The 26,124-nt window shown below is 37.4% G+C and overlaps 1 protein-coding gene across 3 annotated transcripts; it reads left to right on the forward strand.

Moving 5' to 3' along the window:
• Positions 1-767: 767 nt before the first annotated feature.
• On the forward strand, positions 768-25,652 carry LOC101466249 (hemicentin-1). Of its 3 annotated transcripts, none has more exons than XM_076883301.1 (14): positions 768-879; positions 6,011-6,268; positions 6,360-6,707; positions 6,866-7,090; positions 8,131-8,358; positions 8,446-8,709; positions 9,332-9,589; positions 10,358-10,495; positions 11,282-11,491; positions 12,053-12,295; positions 19,092-19,229; positions 20,519-20,728; positions 21,101-21,343; positions 23,328-25,652. In XM_076883301.1, exons 1-14 carry the CDS (start codon positions 771-773, stop codon positions 23,546-23,548), a joined length of 3,093 nt encoding a protein of 1,030 aa, XP_076739416.1. In that variant the 5' UTR covers positions 768-770; the 3' UTR covers positions 23,549-25,652. The 3 variants fall into 3 exon arrangements, with proteins under 3 accessions (XP_076739416.1, XP_076739417.1, XP_004552193.2); XM_004552136.3 differs by lacking the exon at positions 768-879 and adding an exon at positions 3,177-3,329; XM_076883302.1 differs by lacking the exons at positions 19,092-19,229; positions 20,519-20,728; positions 21,101-21,343; positions 23,328-25,652 and adding an exon at positions 13,933-16,492 and having other exon boundaries at positions 769-879.
• Positions 25,653-26,124: the final 472 nt, after the last annotated feature.

A 26,124-nucleotide genomic window follows, 5' to 3' on the forward strand; every position in this document is an offset into this window, starting at 1 on the left:
GTAGATGTTCATCTACAATGAGAATCAGCTGTGGCTGGTTAAACTGCATTTTTAGATTTAAAATATGTTTCAATAAAATATTGCTGTTGAATTTTGCTGTCTTTTTAAGTTTTGCATTGTGTTATTGTTTTGGCCATAAGTTTAACAGTTTTGAAAACAGTATGTAAGCACATGCAAAATGTCCTGTACGTACAAAGATTTTTGGCAGTTGTTGTGTCTGAGTGAGAAAATAATTCATGAAATTTGAGAGATGTAGTCATTGAATGCATTTTGTGCCAAAACAATGATAACTGATCCTCAGTTTAGCCCACATAGACTTCTGTTGTGCTCACTGTGTGAGGAGTTTTGCAAAAGTGACCTAAGTATTGAGAAATGTGTCCTAGCGTCTGTAAAAAACTGTAACTTTCGTAGGGCAGTTTGTGAAGAGTGAAGTTTGCACAGAAATCAAACATATTAAAACCAAAGTGGAAACAGTGACAAACTGCTTCCTCCAGTGACAAATTAATTCTCAAATACAAGTTGTAAGAATTAGTCAGAAATTGCTTTGAGATTCTGATAAAGTTAGGAAGAATTTTCCACACTGGATACAAGATGAGTAAGCTGCTGTTTGACTTAATCATGAATTTCCCAGCAGGAAAGATAAAATTACTCTATACTGCAGTCAGGATAGGGCATATCTGATGTTATGTGTGTAACAAAGAATTTTAGGGAATTTTGTCTCCCCAGTCTCCCTGACACTGATGCAATGTGTCTTGCATAAAGTAAAGAAAATGCCAAAGAAGAAAATGCCAGCAGAGAAACAAGGAATCTGTGGACACAGAGGGTCCTCTGTTAGACTCATGAATCTTCCAAGATCACGTTACAACAAGCCGAGCTTCAGTAAGTAAATGGAGATATTGTTGCACTGTGAATGTCTCTGTTGTTTTTCTGTGTTTTCACAAATGAAGTCGATGGACACTGGTTGCTTGCTCGGTTTTATAACGGGGTGAGGAAAGTGCATCTGGTCTCCAAAAGAACTGATGGAATTTCTCTCTAGCAGAACAATGCCATCTTGTCAGTGGTAAGATATATGATCAGTTCCTGGGTGTTAGTACAGGACTGGCATTAAAACTGCAGGATACAGTCAAGTGCCTTTTTCCTTAGGACTTTGTCAAATTTGAACGGACACTTCCCTTTTGTCACTGGAAAATTCATTCTTTTTATAACAAGCTGTAGTAAAAAGGCCAACATTGTCACATCAGCCTCACGAACATTTGTCACGCCACTAATTGCTCTGTGATTTATTCTAGTAAACGCCCGAGTCCAGTTAATCTCAGTGTCCTTGAAATCCTTCAAGGCCAGCTGATGAATGTGGTTCCTGCACATTCTTAGACTTGAACAGGAAGTACCCTTATTAAATGAAACTGATAGCGATCACAGCGTGGCTTCATGAAATGTAAGTGAACCGCACAAACGTTTGAACATTTCTGTTAGGTTTGGCAGCACTTAGCTTGGATTTCAAATGGACTTTGTTGCTGGGAAACACACACCATTTGTCAAGAGAATCAAGCTGGAATGAGACCAGTATTAGTCCAGTGAAATTTTAATAGCAGCCTTTTAAGTCTGATATGTGTATAAACCTCCAGGAGAGAGAAAAAAGAAGACAGAGGGGGGTGTAATCCTTGCTTGCTTTTTCTGCAGCATGACTGGAATTTCAATGCTTGTTTTCTTCACTGGAGTGTGTTGTTTGTCTTTCAGAGCATTCCTTCTTGGATATCCTCTATCTTTTCTGCTTCAACCTAATGGACCTTTCAAATAACCTTTGACCTACACTGGATTAAAAGACAACTTGCTGCACGTAGCTGCTTTTTCTCACTTGCCCTTAACCAAAAACATATTGTTCTTGTTCCTATTAAACATTTCTGTGGGTCCCAAGAGCACAAGGAGGATGTGATTACTTGCTTTTAAAGCCTCCCACAGATTCACTGTTCTTGCTGTGATTTGTTATTTAATGCAGGGGATGCATCCCAAAAGAGTTCATCACCTTAAACTGACTCAGAAATGATTCCTACATCCATTCCTTTAGTGTGACAGGACAACTTTCTTTCAGTTTCTAGAAAATCACATGCTTATCTGGGAGTATCCCACATTTCCAGACTGTGCCACACAGACACCACACACATACACAAAAATCTAACTGAAAGTGAAATCTGGGAAATTCCAGTTTTTAATATTGGCTTCTTTTGTGCCATAACATGTTCTTAATCAACAATCCAAAATGGGCACATTCCTTTTCTCTGATGTTAAGATGATAATGAATCAAAAGCAAACGAACAAAAAAAAACCCCAATCCCAATACATAAACCATATGATACATATTTCATTTCTGAATGAATCAATTTGGTGTAAAAATTCAACCAGAAGGGACAAAAAATGGTCCAGTTTTGGTCTTTAAACATTTGGTCTAAATTATGAAAACACAGAGCAACAGAGCCGATGGTGCGTGGGTGTGAATCTATGTGCTGGTGACCTTAAGATGTGTCTGTGCATGTGTATGTGTGGGCAAAACGACGGCTAACAGCCAACAACCAAAAAAATCTTCACTCTTCAGCTGATTTAGAGGGTTTGGGTAATTTTTTTGTTGTTTTAGTAGTAAAATGTAGCTGTATATGCAACAGTGAAGTCGCATATACAGTATTTTAATTCATCCTTTATTTTTGCACATTTTCCATTCTTTTAAAGTGTAAAACTTTCCAAAAATAATCACATTTATGCTTTTTCAGGGGGTTTTCCCACAGTTCTAAAGAAAAGACAGGATGTCTAAATTTACAGACTTATGGAAAGAGGAAGTGTAAATGACCTAAACAGATTTTTTTTTTTATTATTTGTCTAAAAGTCAACGGTCTAAATCCATTTTTATGTGTTTTTATGAATATAATATCATGAATTAAAGTTTTCACAGCAAATATCAAATTGTGTTAAATGGACAAAAATATTATTTAAAGCTATTAATGTCTGTAAATACCTCACTCAAGACCTACAATAGTTAACAGTGCAAACATCAGACTGTGTAACATAGCCTGACTCATGAAAAACAGAAATATCGCCCCCCGCATGCAAATTACTAACTGTGCAGTGAAAGTGGGAAGAGAGAGAGAGCAAGAGAGGGAGAGAGAGATAGGAGTCTGCTTGTACTTATTCACGACAGCTCGGAGCTGCACAGTCCAACAGGGGAAGCTGAGCAGAGGAGTAACAAATGACTGAGGGGTCATTGTTGAGTAAGGCAACTCAAATGAGTCAAAGTAGATTATTTGTTCAGCTGTCAGTGGGGCTCCTTCTCATTGCGGCAGGTAAGATGCTCTCATTTTCATTGCTAAAATGACGGTCTTCGAGATTTATAATGCATATTTGGTGTAATTTTGTCATATGATGTCTTTTTCTCAGTGGCTAAGACTTGTTTTTATTTATTTTTGTTATTTATTTATTTATTTATTATTTTATTTTCATTACCCACAAGGTCTATACGGATCAAGCATAAATGTGAAGCCATATTCGTGTTAGAGAAAGAGTCATTGGCGTGATTAGTAAAACAACAGCAGCTAAAGCTGTGACATGCCCCAGGTGCAGGACTTAATTTAACCAGAAGGGTGCGATAGATTGCCGTGTGTAAAAGAGAGAGAAAATAAAAGAAATGAAAAACAAATGGTGGATAGTTTCCCAGATTTTGTGAAAGAATGTGTAAAAGTACCCAGGGAGAAAAGAGGTGAAATCTGAACCAAATCTTTTCCCCTCAAAAGAACACTTATTATGTGAAATCCAGTCTTCTTAGATGTGAGTTAAGGCTATTTATGCAACAGCAATTTCAACTTGCTGGCACTGGCTGTGACTCTGAATGTTCATTAGTGGTTTATTGGATTGATGTAGTTAAATGTATAGCCAGCTGTGTGTTGTTCTTTCCTTTCACTTTCCATTAAGTATATTTTTTTTTAAATATATCTTTTTTTGGAATTGGGAGAACATGGAGGAATACTGCAATAAGGCTTCAGATTAATCAATAATTTCTTTCTATTAAAAGGTTTGATTTGTACAACAACTTCTTTTCCCCTTTAAAGGTGTTGTCTTCTTAAGGGTTCATTGTTCACCGTGAGGTCATGGACTGTAACCTCATCAACCTCTTGCTTTCACTGTTATCATTTAGGGAAGTGTGGCTGTGTAAAAAAACACTCTTTGGCATTATGATAATCTTGTTTCTACACGAGTCCTCCTGAATAACAATGTGGGGGGTACGGTGAAAGACAAATCCTTTAAAAAAGCTCTTTTCTGCTTAACAGGAAAATATATCAAAACAAGGGCTTGATAAAAGAAAAGTCTTATCTGGTGAGAATATTCACTGACATATTTTTTGTTCAGTTAGTGCACTGACTAAAAAAAGGGGGGAGATTATCAAACTCATTGTCAAAAGAATGACTCACCATGGGAAAGGAATGTACACAGGCAAATGAAGTCAGCTTCCAGGAAAAATATGTGTTGTTTAATGATTTATTTTATCCATGGTGAGCAAGCAAGCAAACGGTGGAGGGAAGAAACTCAAATACAGGTATTAGTGAGCAAAGCAAAGAAACACACAGGAGGAGGTGGTAGATCCCCCCAAATTGCTAATTTGCTTGTTTGACTTCATCTGCCTTTTTTATTGTATTTTGTTGTTTAGTGAGACATTTAATATGCTTTTTTACTTGTGTTTTTTTAAGGTCTTAATGTCTTACAGAAAGTTATTTTACTACAGCAAAAATCTGTAAAACACTACAGGTCCATAGGGTGACTAGTTTTCCACTTCCCTCCAACAAAGAGGGAGAGTCCATACACTTCCTTTTCTGATTTCTTAATTTGTGCATCCTTGATGAGTCTCCTTACATTGTTCACTTAGTCTTTCGCACAAGAGATAGGACAGGAGAAGGAACAAGGAGAGAGGAGAGGAGGAAACAGGAGTTTAACAAACAAAAAACCCATTCAACCTTCATTTTAAAGCAATGTCAATTAAACAGATGAATTATAAGTCGACTTGTTAGCTTTGTTTATTTGCATCAACAAGGCGATTCCCAAAGAGCTAATAGCTGAAAACTTGGTATATATCTGCACAGTGTCCACTGTGGCCTGAGCGATGCATTTGGCTTCAGTTGACCTGTGTCTCATCAGAAATTGTCTCAGTGGAAGGCTGGCTGTCAACAAACCATTCTTCAGGAAGGGAAATGGATAGAAAAGACTGAGGTGTGCCAAATTACACAAGAAATGGACTGAAATAGTGCCAACAGGTGTTATGAAGTGCAAATAGTCATACGTATTGAAGAGGGCATCTGAAAGGTACAACAGTATGGTGGAGGTTTTGTCGTGGTATAGGACTACGTTTCAGTCTTTGGTGTTGGTAACTTTGTCAAAAGTGATTGAATTACAAATGCAGAAAAGTACCATCTTGCAGTACCACCTGGAAAGCATCTGATTGGCTTAAAACTCTTCCTAAAAACACTACTGAAGTCCTCTTCACTGTTCTGCATGCGCAACATTTCTATCAGTGAAACTACGCTGTGAGTAACTGTGATGGGCTGCGGCTAGGCTGTTGGCATGTTGGTTTGCTGGAGCCTTACGTGTCCATGAGAGCATCATCTCTAACCTGGTTGTTCTTGTCAAAAATCTGACTGCACAGAGGTGCTGAGATGACCAGTACATGTGCTGTTCTTGCAGTAGCTAAAATAGCTCTGCAGCTGTTTCAGCAGGGCATTGCCTGACCCAACACAACCAGAGGAATGCAGGACTTTCTAGATCAGAAGCATATCCAGACACATCCTATTACACATATTAGCCTGATTGTATATACATATGTCGTAGTGTTGGTCTATAAAATATGCTTAAAACACAAACTTGCATTTCCTTTTTGACTAGTATATTTGGTTTGATTTGTCGATCCTACATTTTAGTTTTACTACAAAACAAAAACAATGTGAAGCATCTAAATATATATAATATTTCTATGCTGCAGGTGTAGGTGCCTCATGTCCCATTGAGTTGAGCCCCTCCAGTGTTGTGGTGCGGTATGGAGACCCAGTTTCAGTCAACTGCACCGCAACAGTGAGCCATGATGGAATGGGTTGGGAGGCTTCAGTTGGAGGGATAGGGATTACAGAGGTCAACCATTTGCCCTGGATTGTGGAGAGTTTAACAGAATGGGGCATCTCTGCTTTTTGCTTTATTAACACTAATGAGCAGTGCCAGAAAAATCTGAACATCGTTGTTTACAGTAAGTCCTGGTTGTTGTGCGTATATTATCACAATTATATTATGATAACTCTAATAACTCTGGTATCTAATAACTCCTTTCTTTTTCTCAGCATTTCCAGAAAAAATCCAAATCAACTCCACCGCTGACTCCAATGGTATGATGGTAGAAGGGGAGGAATATAACATTACTTGTGAAATCCCCAAAATAGCACCAGTCCAAAATCTTACTGTAAAGTGGTACAATGGAGACAGAATCATTGAATCAGATGTCTTAGAAATCATTGAACCAAATAACTTAAAAAATACTAAACAACCAGTGAAACTTTTATCTACCTTCCCGTTTACACCAACTCGAAACGACAGCGGTGCCAGGTTCAGATGTGAGGCACAGATGGACCTGAGCCCAGTAGGACCACATTTGAATGTATCGTCACAGGAGCTTACTATTACAGTTGTCTGTAAGTTTGAGCTTATTTGTTTGTAATTCACATAAAATACAATTCTGTCTCAGATAGTATTTGTGACTATTATGTTTACCTGGCAAGATGGTATATGTCTGAAAGAAGGATAAAACATTACATTGTAACAAATGGTTGGTGCTTTTGCTTCTTTTCAGTTGGACCAGATGTACAGTGTTCCAATATTATTGAGCTAATGGAAAATGAATCTTTGGAGGAGAATTGCAATATAGCAGGAAATCCCACCCCCTCGGTTAAATGGCTGAAAGATGGACAACCCTTCAACTCAACCACTCCGATGAGAAGGGAAAATGCAGGGATGTACACACTTGAAGCTAATGGCTCACTCTCTGTCCAAAAGAACATCCAGGTTCATGTGTTATGTGAGTGTCACATCCACTTTTATGACAAACTAACAAAACTAATACTACATTTGAACATTATACATTTTAAAATAGCAGAAATTGCTGGATGCACAAAGTGGAAGAAGTGCTCAAGTCCTAACTGAGAGTAGCTGTCACTGTTTTAATCAAATGACTCAAACTTACAACACAGTACGCAGGTTTAAAGGTTTTAATTAACAGAGTCTTGGGAAACAAGAGCATTGAATTTCAAAGGAAGCCTGGCTACTTAATCAGGTGAAAGTCTCCGGACTGTCACTTTGTCTGTTCACATGCTGGGATGAAACACAGGTGAATATTCAAGAATGATCTCTTAAAATGTTTCTCTTAGTTCTGGTTAGTGTCAGTCAGGCCAAACTGCGACTGGAGCAGTATCTCTGTCTTCCAGCAGATAAATCCCTTTGAAGGACAAAAACTCAGTGTCATACTCAGCTGTGTGGGAGGATATTGTGGACATAAATGCAGGAGGCAGGACCTTGACTCGAAGCAAAACTTTTAATGCTGACTAGACCAAAGAAAACACAGAAAGACCAAAGTTCAGGAAAAACAAGGAAACCATGCCAGACAATCCAAAAGCCATAAATAATTGGGAAATAAATATTCTCAGGGCATTACAGAGCTGGAAGACAAACAACTATGAGGGTCAAAGCAACAAAGAACAAGGAGAGACTCAGACAATATACAATGTAATACAAGAAGGTGAAGAGGGTTAACATGACAAAAGGGAAAGGGAGTAGGACAGGACAGTGTAGGAAGGCAAAAAAAAGACAAAGCAGAAAGATGACATGAATGGAAACTACAAGGGAACTAACTAAAGGACAAGCTGAGAGTAACAAAGTTAAGAACAGAAGACTCAAACAGCAAGACTGAAATATAAACCATGAAGAGCCTATATAAAGCAGAAGATAAACAAGAATTGTAAATACAAGGGAAGAATAACAAAAAACTCAAAACCAAGGGTCCCAAACCCAGGGAGGACCACACTGAGTGTTTGTCCTTTTCCTTTGTCCTTTCCTTTTCAGACGGACCAGAGTTGAACTGCCCAAGCATTTACATGGCAGAGGAACATACTCCTCACAATCTCACCTGTACTGTTGAGGGCTTTCCTGAACCTGTCATGGTCTGGTACAGAGATGATGAGGTGGTGGAACTTCCAAAGACGTTGACGAGACTTGATGCAGGACATTACTTGATCACAGCTTCAAACAATCAGTCAAACGTTAACGCCACTGTGGAAATTATTGTTCACTGTAAGTCTTTCAGACACACGTCAAGCGAGAGTGATTACATACGTATATTTTACTCCTTTTTGTCTTAAATGAAATTATTGTCTTTAGATCAACCATCAGAGATATTTGAGCTTCAAGACCTTGAAGTCCACATTGGTTCCACTGTGGAGCTGAAGTGCTCCTCCAGTGGAAACCCACGACCAACGTATACCTGGAATTATTACCAGACTGACAATGTGATGGAGGAAAATGAAGATGGAGTATCCCGTTTGGAGATTCACAGCGCTACTGCATACAACATGGGTACCTACACGTGCCATGCATGGAACAACAAGGGAAGAATTTCCAGAACAATCAAAGTGACAGTTATAGGTAGGTGAACTGCAGTACACAGTATGCAACATAATCAATCTACCAATTATAGCCTGCTTAGATAATGTCCTGGAAAGAGTGATAAAGTATCATGGATTGTGTGTAATATGAGAGCATTAATAAAAACCAGCTGATCCGCACGCTTTTTGGCTTTTGAGTCTAAATCGAGAAGTATCGATTTACAGCTTCTCACCATTACCACTACTGATGTGTTGTTCAAACCAAATGGGGAAGAAGGGTGATGTAAGTGACTTTAAATGAAGCATGGTTATTGGTTCAGTTTTCGAGAATTTTTAAAAACTGCTGATTGACTTGCTGATAAAAAATATATATACCTCAGTTCAGATCACATTTTACCTTATATTAAGAGTAATTTGGCTAAGTAAATGTGACACATTTAACTGATATGTGTTGCAGGTGCAGTCCACCCCAAATAATTCTTTGAGCTAGGGAGGGGTGTATCCTTCCTGGGATCTTTTCCTGTTGCCTCCAAAGAAACAGCTTAAAGACCTTTCCTTTCATTTCACTACAGTGCTGGATGTGGAAATCTTGCATTATTGTAATGAAGGAATGTAGATTTGGACTGAAATAACATTTCTCACTCCCACCCTTCCTTCTGCAGGTGCTGAGCAAGAATGCCCACTTGAAATAACTCCAAATCCAATGGTGCTTGAGTACAGAAGCAGAGCGCAGGGTGCAACGTGCAGCTCAACATCCGCCATCTCCACAAATGTCAAGAGAATGTACTGGGAGGGTGTAGAATCTGATAATATGACTTGGTTTACTAACACCAATGAAGACTGGGGGATGACGCCAGTTTGCACTGCAACATTTCAAGGAATAGGAAAATGCCAAAAATCATTGAACTTTACTCTTTACAGTAAGTATTCTCAACCCGAGCTGGCAAAAATACAGACATCCTGTACTTGAGTAGAACTACACATCCTTGTGTTAAAAAATACTCTGGTAAAAGTACTGTTTTAAACTTCTTTACTAAAGTAAATGGGAAAAGGTACAGACTCAGAATGTACTCAAAGTAAGAACGTATTGAGTAGTACCTTGTGCTATATTAATGTAATAAAATTGTAGTATATGGGAATAGAATATTTTCAGTCTTCAGTTATTTCAGTCTAAATTTTATTCTAATGATTGTTCTCAGCATGACTCAGTAATGAGCATAGGAAAAAATGATTTTTTGAAAGAGCTCTATCTTCTGTTTCCTACATTGTAGAGGATAACTTTGCCTCCACACATAAACAGGAAACACAGTCAGAGGTTAAAGAGAGATTCAGCAAAACACCTGCCCACTTTATCCACTATTAGTATGCCTTTTGTGTATTACAGTTTAGGATCAAATTGATTTAATGTTTAAAAGCACAAAGTGATGTGAAATAATATCTCAACTTGAATGTGTTAAACCAAACGTAACAAGGTTGTTTTGAAAACATAAGGAATGGAAAGTATAGACAGCTGTCAGAAAAATACTCAGTATTGAACACTCAAGCAAAGTACAGATACCTGAGAATTATTTGTGCTTTGTTACTTTCCACCTCTATTCACAACAATTTTCATACTTTTGCTGCCTTCAAATTTGAATCTTAAATTGTGTTACTCTGCTCTTTCCTCTCCCAACAACTCTCCACTGTAGAAAAACCAGACAGTGTTTCCATTTACCACGTGCGTCGCTTGAGCTCTGTGGAAGAGGGCAAAGAGTTCCAGCTGCGGTGTGACATTGTCAGCATCGCTCCAGCACAAAACGTCACTGTGTTGTGGTACAAAAATCAAGGTGAGGAGCTTTTCTGTAAATATTATAGACGTACTGTGTGAGACTTGCAATACAACACAATACAGTGCTTTGAGAGTCTTTCTAGTGTCCAGCAGTGGACAACGCCACTGGATGCAAAAGAAAGATTGATCATAGAAAGAGAAAATTACGCTACCTTCACCTCCACCATATATAATAATGATGATTTAAATCAAAAGGATCCAATTTGAGTTCATCAATCTATAAGACATCTTGCCTCTGATTTTCAGTCCAGTTCTCATGTAATTTGAAGACGACTTCTGATGAGGCTTCAGCGAACATTAAATGGATGATAAACCTGTAAATGTTAGTTAAACCAACCAGTGCACTTATATAGAAAAAACAAAGTGCCTTAAGATCTAATTAAAAAGTGATTCTTGTATAGGTTTTCTGCTATGTGTACACACAACACTAGTTCATCCCTTCAGTTAGGTGTCTTTAATATGGTTGAGTGGTTCATCAGCTAGTGTTAAGATGTTTAACAAAGTGGTCATATTACAATGAGTTGACTGAAAATGAGTGAAAAAAGTAGCCAATAGCAAAAGAAAAAGCCTTTAAAAGACCTTCACAAAGCCTGTAGTAGAACTATTGTTCAAGACCGCTTTAAAACTCATTGCTTCTTATAAACTAAATATAAAGAAATAAGGAGTGGCTCAAGATCTTCTCACAGTACTGTAAGTTATGCTTAACTTCTGTTGTGTCTCCCGCTCATACATAAACAAGTAGAAATGTCAGCTTTTGTCTTTTTATTTTCTTATTTTCTGTCAGACATACTGAAAGAAACTGGCTGTCAGCTTGAAAACAACAAAACCTGCAAACTCAGTGATGTCAGATCCCCGGTAAATGTTTCTGCCACGATTAATGTCAACCTGCAAAGGAAAGACGACGAAGTGGTGTTCAGATGTGAGGCTCGGCTAAACCTGAGATTAAATCCTCTTCCGACTACAACATCCAGCACCCTTAAGATCACTGTCCTGTGTAAGATCCCACTTCATATTCACTTTTCCCTATTAGGGGAAGCTACCATTCCTTTTGTTATGTTGAACATATACTGTTACTCTCTTAAGTGTTTATGTTAAAAGTAGTGAAATGTTCAGACAAAGATGTAAAGATATTTAAAAGTACACCATTTGACTCTTTGCTCTGAACATCAGATTTCTAAAATTTGTCTTTCTATTGTGTCACTGTCATATCAGTTTATGAAAGATTTCCTTATATAGTCAACTGCTCCAGGCATAGCACATCTTTAAAGTCAAACAATAATCTTGCTAGTGCATATAGATTACAGCATGTAATTAAAAGACTAAATCCATCATTATCTATAACAATATGAAGGTAAAGATAATGTAATTACAAAACAGAGACACCCTGCTTTAACCTTGTTGCAGATATTTGTGCTATTCACTCTTTCCATTTAAATTTACTATTCTTAACATTGGTGTACGGATGAGTTTTAAACAGCATATTTGTTTATTTTGGGTGGTATTGCTTGAATACTCAGTGTTTGACATTATTCTGTTTACCTTTGTGTCACAACAGATAAGCCCAAAATTAATACCACAAAGCTTCCAAAAGAAATCCCCGTGTTCAGAGGCTACTCTGAGGAGCTTGTTTGTGAAGCAGAAGGTTACCCAATCCCAAAGATCCAGTGGCACTACAACCCAGAGTCCCATGTGAATGTGTCTAAAGGAAAACTCACTGTGTCTGAGCCGGGCATCTACAACTGCACTGCCAGCAATGACGTTGGTTCTGCATCACATGTGGTTGAAGTGATTTTAAAAGGTAACACACTTTTAACACACAGATTTTTCACCTTATGCACCTTTTCTGTACATTTTTACATGTATGTGTTTCTGGATGAACTTAAAGCCAAACAATCAGAGGGTTCCACTGCTGTTAGCCAAGACAATAAAAATATAAGACTGCCCTAGATGTTTTATTAAAAAGTCACGGCTCTTTACATGAGGAGTACAGTGGATTCACGAGGGCAGTGGAAACAACTAGGTAACAAGAAAAATGGTGAACTAGGTAGGGAAAGTAAAAATTGAGTGAGTTCCATTTCTAGGTTCTTATCTGTGACTAAAGAACCTAACATTCTTAAATATAACACAGAAGGGGAGAAGGCTATGAAAATACCACAACAAAATTTACAAAATAAACCCTAGGCAGAATACTAATAGAAATGAAAAGGAGCTGAAATAAATACTAAGGAATATAAAAATCAAATATAAGCAATAAACTTGGAAAAAAAACCTCCAGTTTCAATTCAATTCAGTTCAAATTTATTTATACAGCGCTAAATCACAACAACAGTCGCCTTAAGGCACTTTGTATTGTAAGGTAGACCCTACAATAATACATACAGAGAAAAAAAAACAATCATATAACCCCATATGAGCAAGCACTTTGGTGACAGTGGGAAGGAAAAACTCCCTTTTAACAGGAAGAGGTCTCCAGGTGACCCCAGGTCCATTATTGTCATGACAACAATGCTTTTTATTAAATCCTTCAACATGCAGACTGGAGGGACTTGGCACTGTTTCTGATTAGTAGTACTTCCTGATTCACAGCCATCCATCCTCTTAAAGGGCCTGTTTTTTTGAAGTCACATCTTGAAGTCATTCACTGAACATCTGCCTCTATTTTGGCTGTTTCCAAAATAGAGGCATATCTGACTCTAAAAAAGAGGAAACTGCACACTCATATGGCAGTGACTTATCAGTCACAAGAGCTATGTCCTACAAAATTTCCTATTTTATGTAAGCATAATTTGCAAAATATCCCCCCTGTAAATAAAACTGTATTAAATAAAACTTGAAACTACTAACTGAGATTATAAAATCTACAATGTCGAAGGTATATATGCACCAGCTTCACTTTTAAACCAATGGGGTTATGTCTGTCTTACAGTCATGGTAAAAAGAAATGCTCTCTTTAAATACAGTATAAATACAGTCTATGGATTTTGCAGTATGCACTAGTTCACTGCTGCTGGTGACATTAGGGAATGGGTAATGATTTGTGCATGTGATGTTTCTAACACCATCATAGTAACATAATAACCATAACAATAACCATAATACACTTGTTACAGTTTTCTTTCTGTTTCTGTTGCTGAAAACATTACTTTGAATGGACATTTAAGGAATTCTAAAGCATTAAATCTTATTGATATTTTATTATTTTATTTCCAGCCCCACAATTTCTGGGTGAATATGATCTATAACTTCTCACCTAAAATGCTTTCAAACTTTACCGGTATTACTACTACTACTGCACATCTTTACTTATACTTTAGCTTTTATTTTGTATGTGTATTTGCTGACCTCTTTAAATAGTAGAGTTACATATAGAGTAAAAATGTTACATTTCTATTGTTGCACACTGAAGTGTTTCCTGTTTGACTGTCTTCATTGCAGAGGACTACCTACCTCTCATCGCTGGATTTGTGGCTCTTGCAGTTGTAGCCATCAGCATTGTCTTCCTCTTAATCTACTCAGTCTACTACAAGAACACCAAAATGCGCCACTACAACTTTAAAAACCCCAAATTTAGCGAGCACAATGGGAATGTAGCTCACAGCAACGGCGACCTGCAGTTCCCTATGACCAGACTTTCAACGCAGTACATCTCTGCGTAGTAAAGAACAGACTGCTGAGCAATCTGAATTGGCTGCAGTTAACAGTGTTTTTAAAGTATGATTACCACTTCGACAAAGATCTATTCATTCAAATATCACGCAACCTTCTACTGCATATCGATTTTCCAATACATCATAATCAAAGGTGTAGTCCTATTTGTCTAAGTAACATTGTGCATCGGTCACGACAAAAGCTTTTTCACTGCAGAAGCAAATTTACATTATTCAACTACAACTGAGCAATAGTGATCAATGCCAGCCTGACCTTAGTAATATAAAACTCATCTCTCTAATCCCTTTCACCAGTTCTTACATGCTGCTTACAGCTCTTTCCTTTCTGGATGTGCCTTCTTAATTTTCCATACTGTCTGTTTGATAGTTGCCCGCTCTCTCTCAAACTTGCCTCTCTCCCTCATGTAATCTGTGGTGAATTTTGCACCACTTTTCACACATTTAATCTCAGGGTTATGAACATATCTGACTGCTAGTTTCTGAAGCCCTAATTTGCCCTTGCCGTGTAATTATTGAAATGAATGTAATTATTGTAATGTATGTAATTTGGGGCATGGTTAGATCACCCAAAGCTTTCTTTCCCATGAGCACATTTTAGTGAACGCATCATCACGGTAATTTGCTCTGGTGCTTTCAGTCACAAAACTGACACTCTGTCTCTTCGGTAAACTCTAGCAGAGCCTTTCTGACCTCAAAAGAAGGTTTTGTGATGGCACAGGTCGTTACTAAATCTGGCCCTAGATGTCAAGATGACATTGTTGACCAATTACTTTGTTGTCTTTTAACTAAAACTCTTAAAGTGACAGCTATATTTTGAATGATTAAGCTAAGTGGATGTTTTATTTCCTGTCTTGGAGAAACAAAATGTTGGGCATGACTCTGGACTACACCTCTGATTATAATAGTGTTTCATCCTTAAGAGAGTAATGCTAGGTGCAACCACAGTTCCATGAGTCTAATCATTTAAAGAAAAAAATAGCATCAACCATACTTGATTTAAATTTGACAGGGTCTCTCCATGTTCCCCTCTTCCTTCCATGAAAGTTTTGTTCTCACCACTCCACTCACAAAACTGTAATTTCACTGTGAATCCTAAACTTGAGCACTCATCAGCTTCACTCACAAACTAACGTGACATCATATCCACAATTATCACTGGTCATTAGAGCTATGTGAGCACACTGAATACTGTTTTTGTGTATCACTAATTCAATCTTTATTTACCAAACAACCCACAACATTTCAACAGTTTATTCTTTCAACTCGTAAATGAGGCTCAGTCAAATTTTAATCAAGGGGTTTTTTTGTAACTTGATTGCACCTACCATATTTACACAAGTGTGTATCTACTACTGGATTCTTGCCAGTTTTCACTGGATAGAAATATGTGAAGGAGTGATAAGTTTGCTTCTGACTTGAAAGTAGAACCTTTCCTAATTTAATGAGCACAAAGATATTTGATGTTTTTATTTTTTGTTTTTTTCATGGTTCTTTTTCCTTCTTAAGGTTTCAAATCAGTATGCTTCAAGCTGAAATTCAAAATATATATATATATATCAATTACACCGTCTTGTCACCAGGTGCATTTCACAGGGAGATTTGGTACATAATTTTTTTTTTTTTTTAAACATCTCTGCAGAGCTCAGCAGTGCACACACACACAGACACACATGCAGCAATTTCATTTTTTAACTTCCCTTTATCACAGTCATACATATCATATAAAAATGTCAGTCAAAATGTAGCTGTTAATGTGACTGTGTTATGTAATCAAAATGTGCAGAGATGCTCTAACAATGTACCAATCTCCATGTGAAATTTAACAGGTGAGGACCTACAAGCATTACAGTACTTCAGTGTATACCATGTATTGAGCCAACTGTTGTTTCAGTCATAACTTCCTATAAGTCACTCTGCATTCCTTTCTACATATGTAGCCTTTTCTGTGCCTGGTTCTTTCTATGCCAAAATCTAAAAGGTCTCTCATTATGGGACAAATTGTCCTGTTCCACAGATGAGTGACCACAGGCACTGCTACCCCAGTGTCTATATGAGCTGTATGTAAATGCATATATATATATATATATATATATATTTATTTTTATTTTTTTTTTCCTTTTAAGAAAACGTAAAGACTATTTAATGTATTATGAAAATGGACTGCATGGCGATATGATGGCATTGCAAATTATTGAAGGGTTAATGGAGTTCAAAGCCTTTTTGTGAAGGGTGAGGAGACCTTTATAACACATATGTATATACTGTTGTAAATATTTGTGACTGAGGAAAAAATAAGTATTTTCTTATTAAAATGATCACTTTTTAAACATGTTGTTGCTATTTATATGCATGTACAGCGAGTATGGCATATTGAAGAAAACTGATGGTTTCAGTTCAATTCAGTTTTATTTATATTGCACAAAATCATTACAACAGTCGCTGCAAGGCGCTTTATACCATAAAGTAAAGACCCTACAATAATACAATAATACCCCTTTCAAGCAAGCACTTGGCGACAGTGTGGAGAAAAAACGCCCTTTTAAGCAGAAGTAACCTCCAGCAGAACCAGACTCAGGGAGGTGCAGCCATCTGCTGCAACCAGTTGAGGGTGATGGGAGAAGGCTAGGAAAGGAAGGTGGAAAGTTCCAACAAAGGAAAACAGTAAATAGGGTTTTAAAACTCTTTACAAATAATTAAGAATGGCTGTTGAAAACTAAAGGAAAAAAAAGAAAACTAAAATCAAAAGAAAATTGATGGCTAAATACCAACATTAGCATGTCTTATTTAAATGATAATAATGTGATGAAATACTAACGTCTTGATGCATTCTCAATCATCCAGGAAAATAAATCTCCAAAAGTTGATTCTGTTCATCTGGACGTAGCGTTTTGTGGGAGAAACGTTTCGTCACTCATCCAAGTGACTTCTTCAGTCTCAGCTGACTGCAGGTTTCCCCAAATCCAACTTTACTCGTAACCCGGAAGCTCTCCCCACACACAGCCTTATGGGAACAGTAGTCTACCGCTACACTTATAAACAGTACATTTGCATAATTACTGAAGTCATTATGCAAATGTACTGTTCATAAGATTTGGGGAAACCTGCAGTCAGCTGAGACTGAAGAAGTCACTTGGATGAGTGACGAAACGTTTCTCCCACAAAACGCTACGTCCAGATGAACAGAATCAACTTTTGGTGATGAAATACTAAGTTCTGAATCGAAAAGGGAGTCCTACCCAGTACTAAACAAGGTGTACCTAATATACTGACCAGTGAGTCTAGTATGACTGTGACTAAAAAGATTACATTACTCCATACAAGCTACCCAACACGAATCCATCTACTTTTATCTAATCCACTTCAAAGATCTATTTTTTCCTCTGCATTTATGTTTACTGACTCTCTGCATCAAAGAGCCACTTGTGTCACTTAATGCATCACTTTAAATGAACCTTTTCTTGTCTTTACACTAAATGTTGCTACTTTACATTTTAACTAACTGCATTGTCTTTGTCACTTTAAACTGTGATTTATTAGCACTGCTGCAGTGTTTTCTTAGTCAGGGGTAGTGAGTGCACTCAGTGTCTCTCTGTGCCCACTGTTGGGGGAGGGACAGTTTCCTCCCCGGTAACTGCTGGGAGCTGGGAGCGGCGTGCTGCTGTCAGCTGTAGCTTAGCTTAGCTTTCTCCTAAAAAAGTCAACAAGTCGCCGCTGGTTTACTTAGCAGCTGAGCTGAAGCGATATACACTCCAGCTCACTGTAAGAGAAAGGAAAGCCAAGGAAAAGGAGCGGCAGCTGTTGGAATAAGAGACTCAGAAAGTTTACTCTAATGGATTATTTGAGCTTTCTTCGTCTTCTTTCAGCCCTTTTGACAGTAGAGCTGTTATCGCTTTCTAACGGGGCAGAAACCAGTAAGTAAGAAACACTTGAGAGCTCATGTTTTCTTTGCTGTTGACATGGAAATAACAGAGGCTAAGGGTTCCATCCCTGCGTGCTTTGGAGTTTGCTTATAGCAAAAAGGGAGTGTTTAAAAAGTTGGGAAAGTGTGAATGAAGTTTTTAGTGAAATCCTTTATTTATCCAGGAAAAAGTTTCACTGAGTCTAGTTTTCAAGAGAGGCATGTACAGGAAGCCTATTCCTAAACGATTAAATGGGAGACAAAAAATGACAAAAGTGGGAAAATTAGTGACTTTTATTGTTGGGGTTATAAGGATCTTCTGTATATTTACATTTTCCCCCAACAATCTGTTTATTGTAGATGCATGGTTAAAAGATATATGTCTCAGGTGTCATAACATTGTACTTTGTAATATGTGGAAATGAACTGAGTTGAATGTGACGCATTTAACTGATATGTGTTGTTGGTATAGTCCTCCTCAAAGAATGGTGGGCAGCAAGTGCAGACTTCCCTGTGGGAGGGGTGTATCCTTCCTGAGTGTTTTCCTGTTGCCTACACAGGAACAGCTTAAAGAGCTTTCCTTTCATTGCTATTTCACTACAGCGCTGGATGTGGAAATCTTGCATTATTATATATAATGGAGGAATGTTGACTTGGACTTTTACTACCACTCATCTTTCTGCATGTGCTAAGCAAGAATGCCCATTTGAAATAACTCCAAACCCAATGGTGACTGAATACAGAAGCAGGGTGCAACATGCAGCTCAACATCCACAATCTCCACAAATGTCTAGAGAATATACTGGGAGGGCGTAGAATCTGATAATATAACTTGGTTTGCTAACACCAATGATGACTGGGTGGTAACGCTAGTTTGCACTGCAATATTTCCAAAACTACGAAAATGCAATAAATCATCGAAATGCACTCTTTACACTTTTACCACCTTCAAACTTGAATGTCAACTTTTGTTACTGTGCTTTCTTTCTGTTACTGTGATTCCCTCTCCCAACAACTCTTTACTGTAGAAAAACCAATCAGTGTTTCCATCAATCACGTGGATAACGTTACCTCCATGGAAGAGGGCAAAGAGTTCCAGCTGCGGTGTGACATTGTCAACATTGCACCGGGAAAAAAACCCACTGTTTTGTGGTACAAAAATCAAGGTGAAGAACTTTTTTTGTAAATGTTATAGCTTACGCCAGGTTTCTTTGTCTGTATTATGCTGGGGGAGTGAGAAATGGGTACAGACGAACGTGAAAATGCAAGACATAAGGCAAAAACTGAGTTTATACAATTCCAAGTTTAATTATTATATCCATATTTGTTAGGACCTCTTTAATTCTTCAATACAACCCAAACTTTCTTGGGGAAGCTTGTAGTTTCTTTAAATAGTCTTGAGAAATAGATCTCCAGGCTTCTTGAAAGACATTCAAAGCTCTTTTTTTAAATATTAGTAGCCTTTTGTTCTGTTCTTTGTCAAGATCCCACACTGCTTTGATAATGTTGAGGTTCGGGTTCTGGGGAGGCCAATCCATGACTGTTTCATTGTTTGTTTTTCTGTCCAGGTATGCGTTTATTGTGTTGGCAGTGTGTTTGGGATCATTGTCATACTGAAAAATGAAGCATCTGCCAATCAGCCACTTTGCAGATGGTATTGCATAGTGGATGATGGTACTTTTCTGTGTTCATAATTCCATCAGTTTTGACAAGATTCCAAACACCACTGGCTGAAATGCAAACACTTACTGCATGTCTCTCCTGACCTTCTCCATGCATATAGATGAAGATTTGAACCCAAAATTTTTCATTTTGATTCATCAATCCATAAGACCTGTTGCCACTGATTTTCAGTTCAATTGCTATAATTTGGCAGCTGTTTTTGCATGTTGTCCTCCACTGGTCCAGTATTGCCTTACATTTCTTTAAAGACACACAGCACACCAAAGTCTCAAGATAGTGGTTCCCTGGGAATTACTTGATTGATGCAACAATTCTATTTTATGCCTGTAAAACTGTGTTATCTTTGGCATTTTTATGAAATAAAAATACAACAAAATTTGTGTTTGCAACAGGATGCTTGATTCTTGCAACGTTTTCTGTTATGTATAGACACAACACTGATTCATTACTTGAGTTAAGTATTAAGACATTTAGCAAGCAAAGAAAAAATTCCTCTGAAAATGGTTAGGTAGGAGTGGACTGAATAAGTGAAGGTAATAGCCAATATCCAAAGAAAAACCTTGGAAAGACCTCCAGAAAGTGTGGGGAACTATTGTTCGAGATCATTTTAAAATATTACAAGAAAGTCAGGCAAAATGTAAAGAAATAAGGTGTTGCTTGAGACTTTTTCACGGTACTGCAAGTCATGCTTCATTTCTGTTATGTCTCCGACTGATATGCAATCAGGTGGAAATGTCAGCTTTTGTCTTTTTGTTGTCTTATTTTCTGTCAGACATACTGAAAGAAACTGATTGTCAGCTTGAAAACAACAAAACCTGCAAATTCAGTGATGTCAGATCCCCGGTAAATGTTTCTACCACGATTAATGTCAATCTGCAAAGGAACGACAGCGGAGCGGAGTTCAGATGTGAGGCTCTGTTAGAAACGGGAGCAAACACCCCTCAAAATACAACATCCAGCACTCTTAAGATCACTGTCCTGTGTAAGATCCTATTTTCATATTCACTTTTCCCAATTAAGAGGAATCTACCATTCCTTTTGTTATGTTGAACATATACTGTTTTTAAGTGTTTATATTAAATGTCGTGAAATATTCAAATAAAGAGGTAAAGATATTTAAAAGTACACAATTTGAACAAAAAGTTCCACTTTGGGATTCTTTGCTCTGAATACCCAATTTCTAAAAAATTTTTCATGCTATTCATTCTTATATTCTCAATTGGATTCATCTCAGAGGTGTACAGATGGGTTTGAAAATATGCTATTCAAATTGTAACGCATTGTTTGTTTTTCATGGTATTGCTTGAATACTCATTGTCTTGACATTACTGTATTTACCTCTTTGTCACAACAGATAAGCCCAAAATTAATACCACAAAGCTTCCAAAAGAAATCCCCGTGTTCAGAGGCTACCCTGAGGAGCTTGTTTGTGAAGCAGATGGTAACCCAACCCCAAAGATCAAGTGGGGCTACAACCCAGAGTCTCATGTGAATGTGTCTAAAGGAAACCTCACTGTGTATGGGCCTGGCATCTACAACTGCACTGCCAGCAATGATGTTGGTTCTGCATCATATGAGGTTAAAGTGATTCTAAAAGGTAATACATTTCTGTACTACATGTTTCTGCAGAAACATAAAGCTGAAGTTCTGCAAAAGCATGAATATAAGGCTGTCCTAGACTGTATATAAAAGATGGACATGGCCAATGTGGCATTTCCCATGTAAATGGTAAATGGTACTTATGTATTGCTCTATTTGAGAACTTTTACTACAAGTCACCCAATCACACACACATTCATATGTCTGTCATATTTTGGAGTGTAACAGATCCAAATGGAATATGGATAAAACGACAGATAAACAATGAGCACAATCACACAGAACACAGTACAATTCAACAAAGGACAAATAAAAAGACACAACTCTTTAGATGAGAACCACGGAGGGTTCGTGAGGGCAATTGAAACAACTAGGTAACAAGAAATAGGTGAAGATAATCAAGGCCAACCAGACAAGAGGAAGTAAAAATAAAAACAAGATACTGAAGACAAACAGTTAATAAAATAAAAAAGGAAGTCACTGACTAACATACAGACAAGACCCTAACATACTTTGAACTAATGAACTATGAAATACCACAAAATAATATACAAAAAACTAACACCAAATAATAAGTGCAAATAACTCACAATTTTGGGTTCAAGACCAAGGATCATAACAACAATGACCTGGGTTAACACAGGTTCAGTATCTTGTCCATGAATCCTTCAACATGCAGACTAGAGAAGCTAGGGACAATTCTTAAAGCCATGCACTGTTTCCTTTTTAAACCCATGGAATATGACTGTCTTATTCATGGTAAAAAGAAAATCCACTCTCTTTAAGTTCTCAGATTTCTTCATCAGAAAGAAGAGTGGGCGAGAATTCCCCCCAAATCACTTGCAAACAATTATTTAACTTATTGCTGCTAAAAGTGGTTGTCCAAGCTACTGAATCATCATAAGTACTTGGTTTTTGTTGAATAAATAATGATGCTGGTGTTCATCTCGGGCTTAATTCGTTTTAAGACCTTGTAAAGTCAAGGTGATATGATATGTAAAACCCTACAGCTTTCTTTTTACCATGACTGTATATTTAAGTATAATTGATGACTATGAGGGTCCCTTCATGCTCCAAAAACAACAGCTTCGGGAGGTGGTAGAGTGGTAAATGTGTAGCTAAAATATCTGCAGGAATTTAAAAAATTTCAATTTGCTGCTATAACTTTGCACTGTCCACGTTTTGCTGTGACACAACAAATTTCCCACATGTGGGACTAATAATCTTCTTATCTCTCTTATCTTTTAAATATGTTGGGGAGATCCGCCATGAAAATTTGAGGCTATGATCAAATACAGGATATATCCACAATAAGTTTGGAGTTCCTAATAAAGTGCTCAGTGACTCTATGATGCCCTATGTTAGTTTTCGTTCAGTTTCAGAAAACATTACATTGAATAGTAATTTCAATAGTAGTGCAGGAGGCTTCGAAGAACCTGGGCAGATCACCAGTTTCTCACAGGGAGACAGACAGCCATTCATACCCACACACCTGTGGACAGTTGCCAATTTTAAGGAAATATAAATCATAAAATGGACAATTTAGAATTACCAATTAACCTAACCACACTAACTGCATGTTTCTGGGCTGTGGGGGGGGAAGCTGGAGTACCTCGAGAGAACCCAAGCAAACACAGAGAAAACCTCCCAACTCCACAAAGAAAGGAGTGTGTGGAGATGGTAAATCATAAAATTATATTCCACAAATCTCTCTGTAAATATAACCTATAGCCTGTCACGTAGAACACACTAGAAACTTAAGGGGTACTACTACTTTGCAATTGATCTTCCTGCCCCAATACTTGGTCATTTTAAAAAATAAATTAGAAGCTATCAATCTTTATTTTTATTTGCACTTTTTAATTTTGCATGTTTGTTTGTTGACCCCATTAAATTATAGAGTAAAAAGTTTACATTTGTATTGTTGCACATAGGAAATGAACACCCTTGCATTGTTTCCCGTTTCACTGTCTATATTGCAGAGGACTACCTCCCTCTCATCGCTGGATTTGTGGCTGTCACTGTGGTAGCTATCTCCACCATCTTCATCTTCATCTACTCAATCTACTACAAGAACACCAAGATGCGCCACTACAGCCTTAAAAACCCCAAATTCAGCATGCACAATGGGAATGTAGCTCACAGCAATGGTGACCTGCAGTTCCCAATGACCCGACTATCAAAGCAGTACATCTGTATATAGCACAGAATAGACTGCTGAGCAATCTGAACGGTCTGCATCTCTCTGCCACCAGGGTTAACAGGTTTTTCTTGTTTTGTTTTTTATTGCTGTTGTTGTTGTTGTTGTTGTTTTTTTAAGTCTGAATACCGAGCCAAATACAAAGAAAGACTATTCTGTCCTCCAAACGTCAATCACCCTGTTATTCTCACACAGATTTCCCCTTACATTATAATCAGAGGTGTAGTCCTATTTGTATAAGTAGCGCATCGATCACAGGCACACAGCCTTTAGAGTTATTTGTTTTTAAGGCTATATCACCAAAGTGGCAAGTTTAAATTATTCAACTATAACCATAACATGCTGCTTACAGCTCTCTCCTCCCTGGATGTGTCTTCTTTGTTTTCCATGCTTTCCTGTTTGATAGGAACAGTCTCTCTTTAACATTGGTGCCATCTCTCTTCCTCACTTATTCTCCAGTGAACTTTAAATTCTATAGTTGTTACATTGTAGGCACACAGCTGTGTGCAGTGCTTTTGGTATGTGCTGAAACTCTTCACCGAGTCTGCTCTAAATATGCAGAGTGAAGAGTCCCTTTCTACTCTGGTGTTTTTCTACACATCATACGTGTCATCTTTTCCACACAGATTTTAGGTTTATACTGTAGAGTAGTTTGGCCCTAGATAGCCCAGCTTTGATTACTTTTTTTAAACTTTGTTCCATGAAATATTGTTGACGTGACAACTGAATTTCGACCGATTAAGCTAACTGTGAATATGTTGTTTCCTCTCTGGTGGGAAAAAAAGAGGTGGGGACTATACCTGCAATTGTAAGTGTTTTATCCATAAGGCAGTAATACTAGGTGTAATCACAAATTTCCTTGATTTGAATAATTTAAAGAAAAAATAATGAAAACCATACTTGATTTAAATTTGGCAGGGTCTCTTTAAGGTCCTCTGCTTGTTAACATGTTCACCACTTCCATCATGGCTCCTGTTTTTAGATCCTTCAATGAAAGATCAGTTCTCACTACTCGACTCACAAAACTATAATTTCACTGTGAATCCTAAACTTGAGCAAATATCAGCTACATTGACGAACTGATGTGACTTCATATCCATGATTAACACTGATAATTAGATCCGTGTCTCACGAGTCCAAGCCCAAAGGCTGAGCTAAGGTAAGGACTATGTGGAGTCACCACACAGCACATTGAATGCTTTTTTTGTGCCACCAAACAAAACACAAGACTTATCTCTCGGGGCCTTGCTTCATCCTTTTCCTATAAAGAAAGTAGTCAGAATGTGATTTACATTCAGTGATCTGAAAATAGCAGCCACACTGGAAGCAGTTTGGTTTTAAGGAAACAACAAAATAAAGTGAGGGTCAGAAACATTTAAATCAGGTTTTTGATTTATTTTTTTATTTTTATTGTAGCTTTTACTCTTTGTGACTGTTATTGCACCTGGTGTAGTTACACAAATGAGCAACCTCGGCTTGAGATGTACAAGTCTGTCTATACTACTGGATTCTTACCAGTTTTCACTGGATAGAAAGAAGTGAAGGAGCAATCCAACTCGAAGGTGAAAAATTTTCCCATTTTATTTTTTATATCTGATGCATGGTTGGTTTCACTAATGTTGATGTTTCTGTTAACCTTAAGACTTCAGATCAGAACCGTATGGGATTTTTCACGTCTTTAGGACATTGTGAATCTCAGACTGCTGTCCTTTAAACTGTTAAACTCACGGGAAATGCAAAGCTTTTATAAACTGCTTTTACTTATTGCCTGCCCTGCCAGCAGTGCACACACAGCAGTTTTCTTATTTAACCTCACTCTTCAACGCATATCATATTGAATGTCTATATGAATTGTATATTCAGGGTAATATTTGATGTAAATCCAAAAGTTTATATTTATTTATGAGAAACAGTAAAGGCTGAATAATTTAGTGTTGAAAATGGACTGCGCACTGGTTAGTAATGCAAATTATTGAAGGGTTAATGGAGTTCAAATCCTTCGTGTGAAGGCTGAGGAGAACTTTATGACACATTTGTATATACTGCTGTAAATATTTCTGACTGGGGCAAAAGTGTATTTTGTTATTAAAAATGTCGCTTTTTAAAACATGCTGTTCCTATTTATATGCATGGAAACATCCAAGTATTATAGTGTAATAAAGACAACTGAGGAGTTCAAGAAAGGACAATTTGGATATGTAGTTTTAAACCTTTTTTACAAGTAATTAAGAATGGCTGCTTTATTTGGTTATTGGCATGAATAAAATTAAAAAAGAAAATTGTATGCCTAAATACAGACTCAGTAACCCTAAGCATACCATTGTATTTAAATCATAACAATAATATTTTTGGGGGGGTAAAGGAGGAATAACAGTACAGTATTTATGCTTTACCTGAACCTGCAGCACAGCACAATGCATATGGAAAAGCTCTGCTTTGTCCACCACACATATCTCTAAGAACATCAACTACAAGAACAAAAAGTTAATATCATTCTTTTGCCTTCCCCCATTTTTCAGAATGGTTCATTAGTGTGTTGAAGCATAGCATGTCCATCCTGTTACCCTTATTTATAAAAT

This window comes from Maylandia zebra, linkage group LG4 (assembly GCF_041146795.1).
Source record: "Maylandia zebra isolate NMK-2024a linkage group LG4, Mzebra_GT3a, whole genome shotgun sequence".
NCBI lineage: Eukaryota > Metazoa > Chordata > Actinopteri > Cichliformes > Cichlidae > Maylandia > Maylandia zebra.

Coding starts and splice junctions, on each gene's coding strand:
- LOC101466249 (XM_076883301.1), top strand. CDS start 771: ATGCCAAAGAAGAAAATGCCAGCAGAGAAACAAGGAATCTGTGGACAC. Junction 8,359..8,445: donor TGTGGAAATTATTGTTCACT/GTAAGTCTTTCA, acceptor TATTGTCTTTAG/ATCAACCATCAGAGATATTT. Junction 11,492..12,052: donor CCTTAAGATCACTGTCCTGT/GTAAGATCCCAC, acceptor GTGTCACAACAG/ATAAGCCCAAAATTAATACC.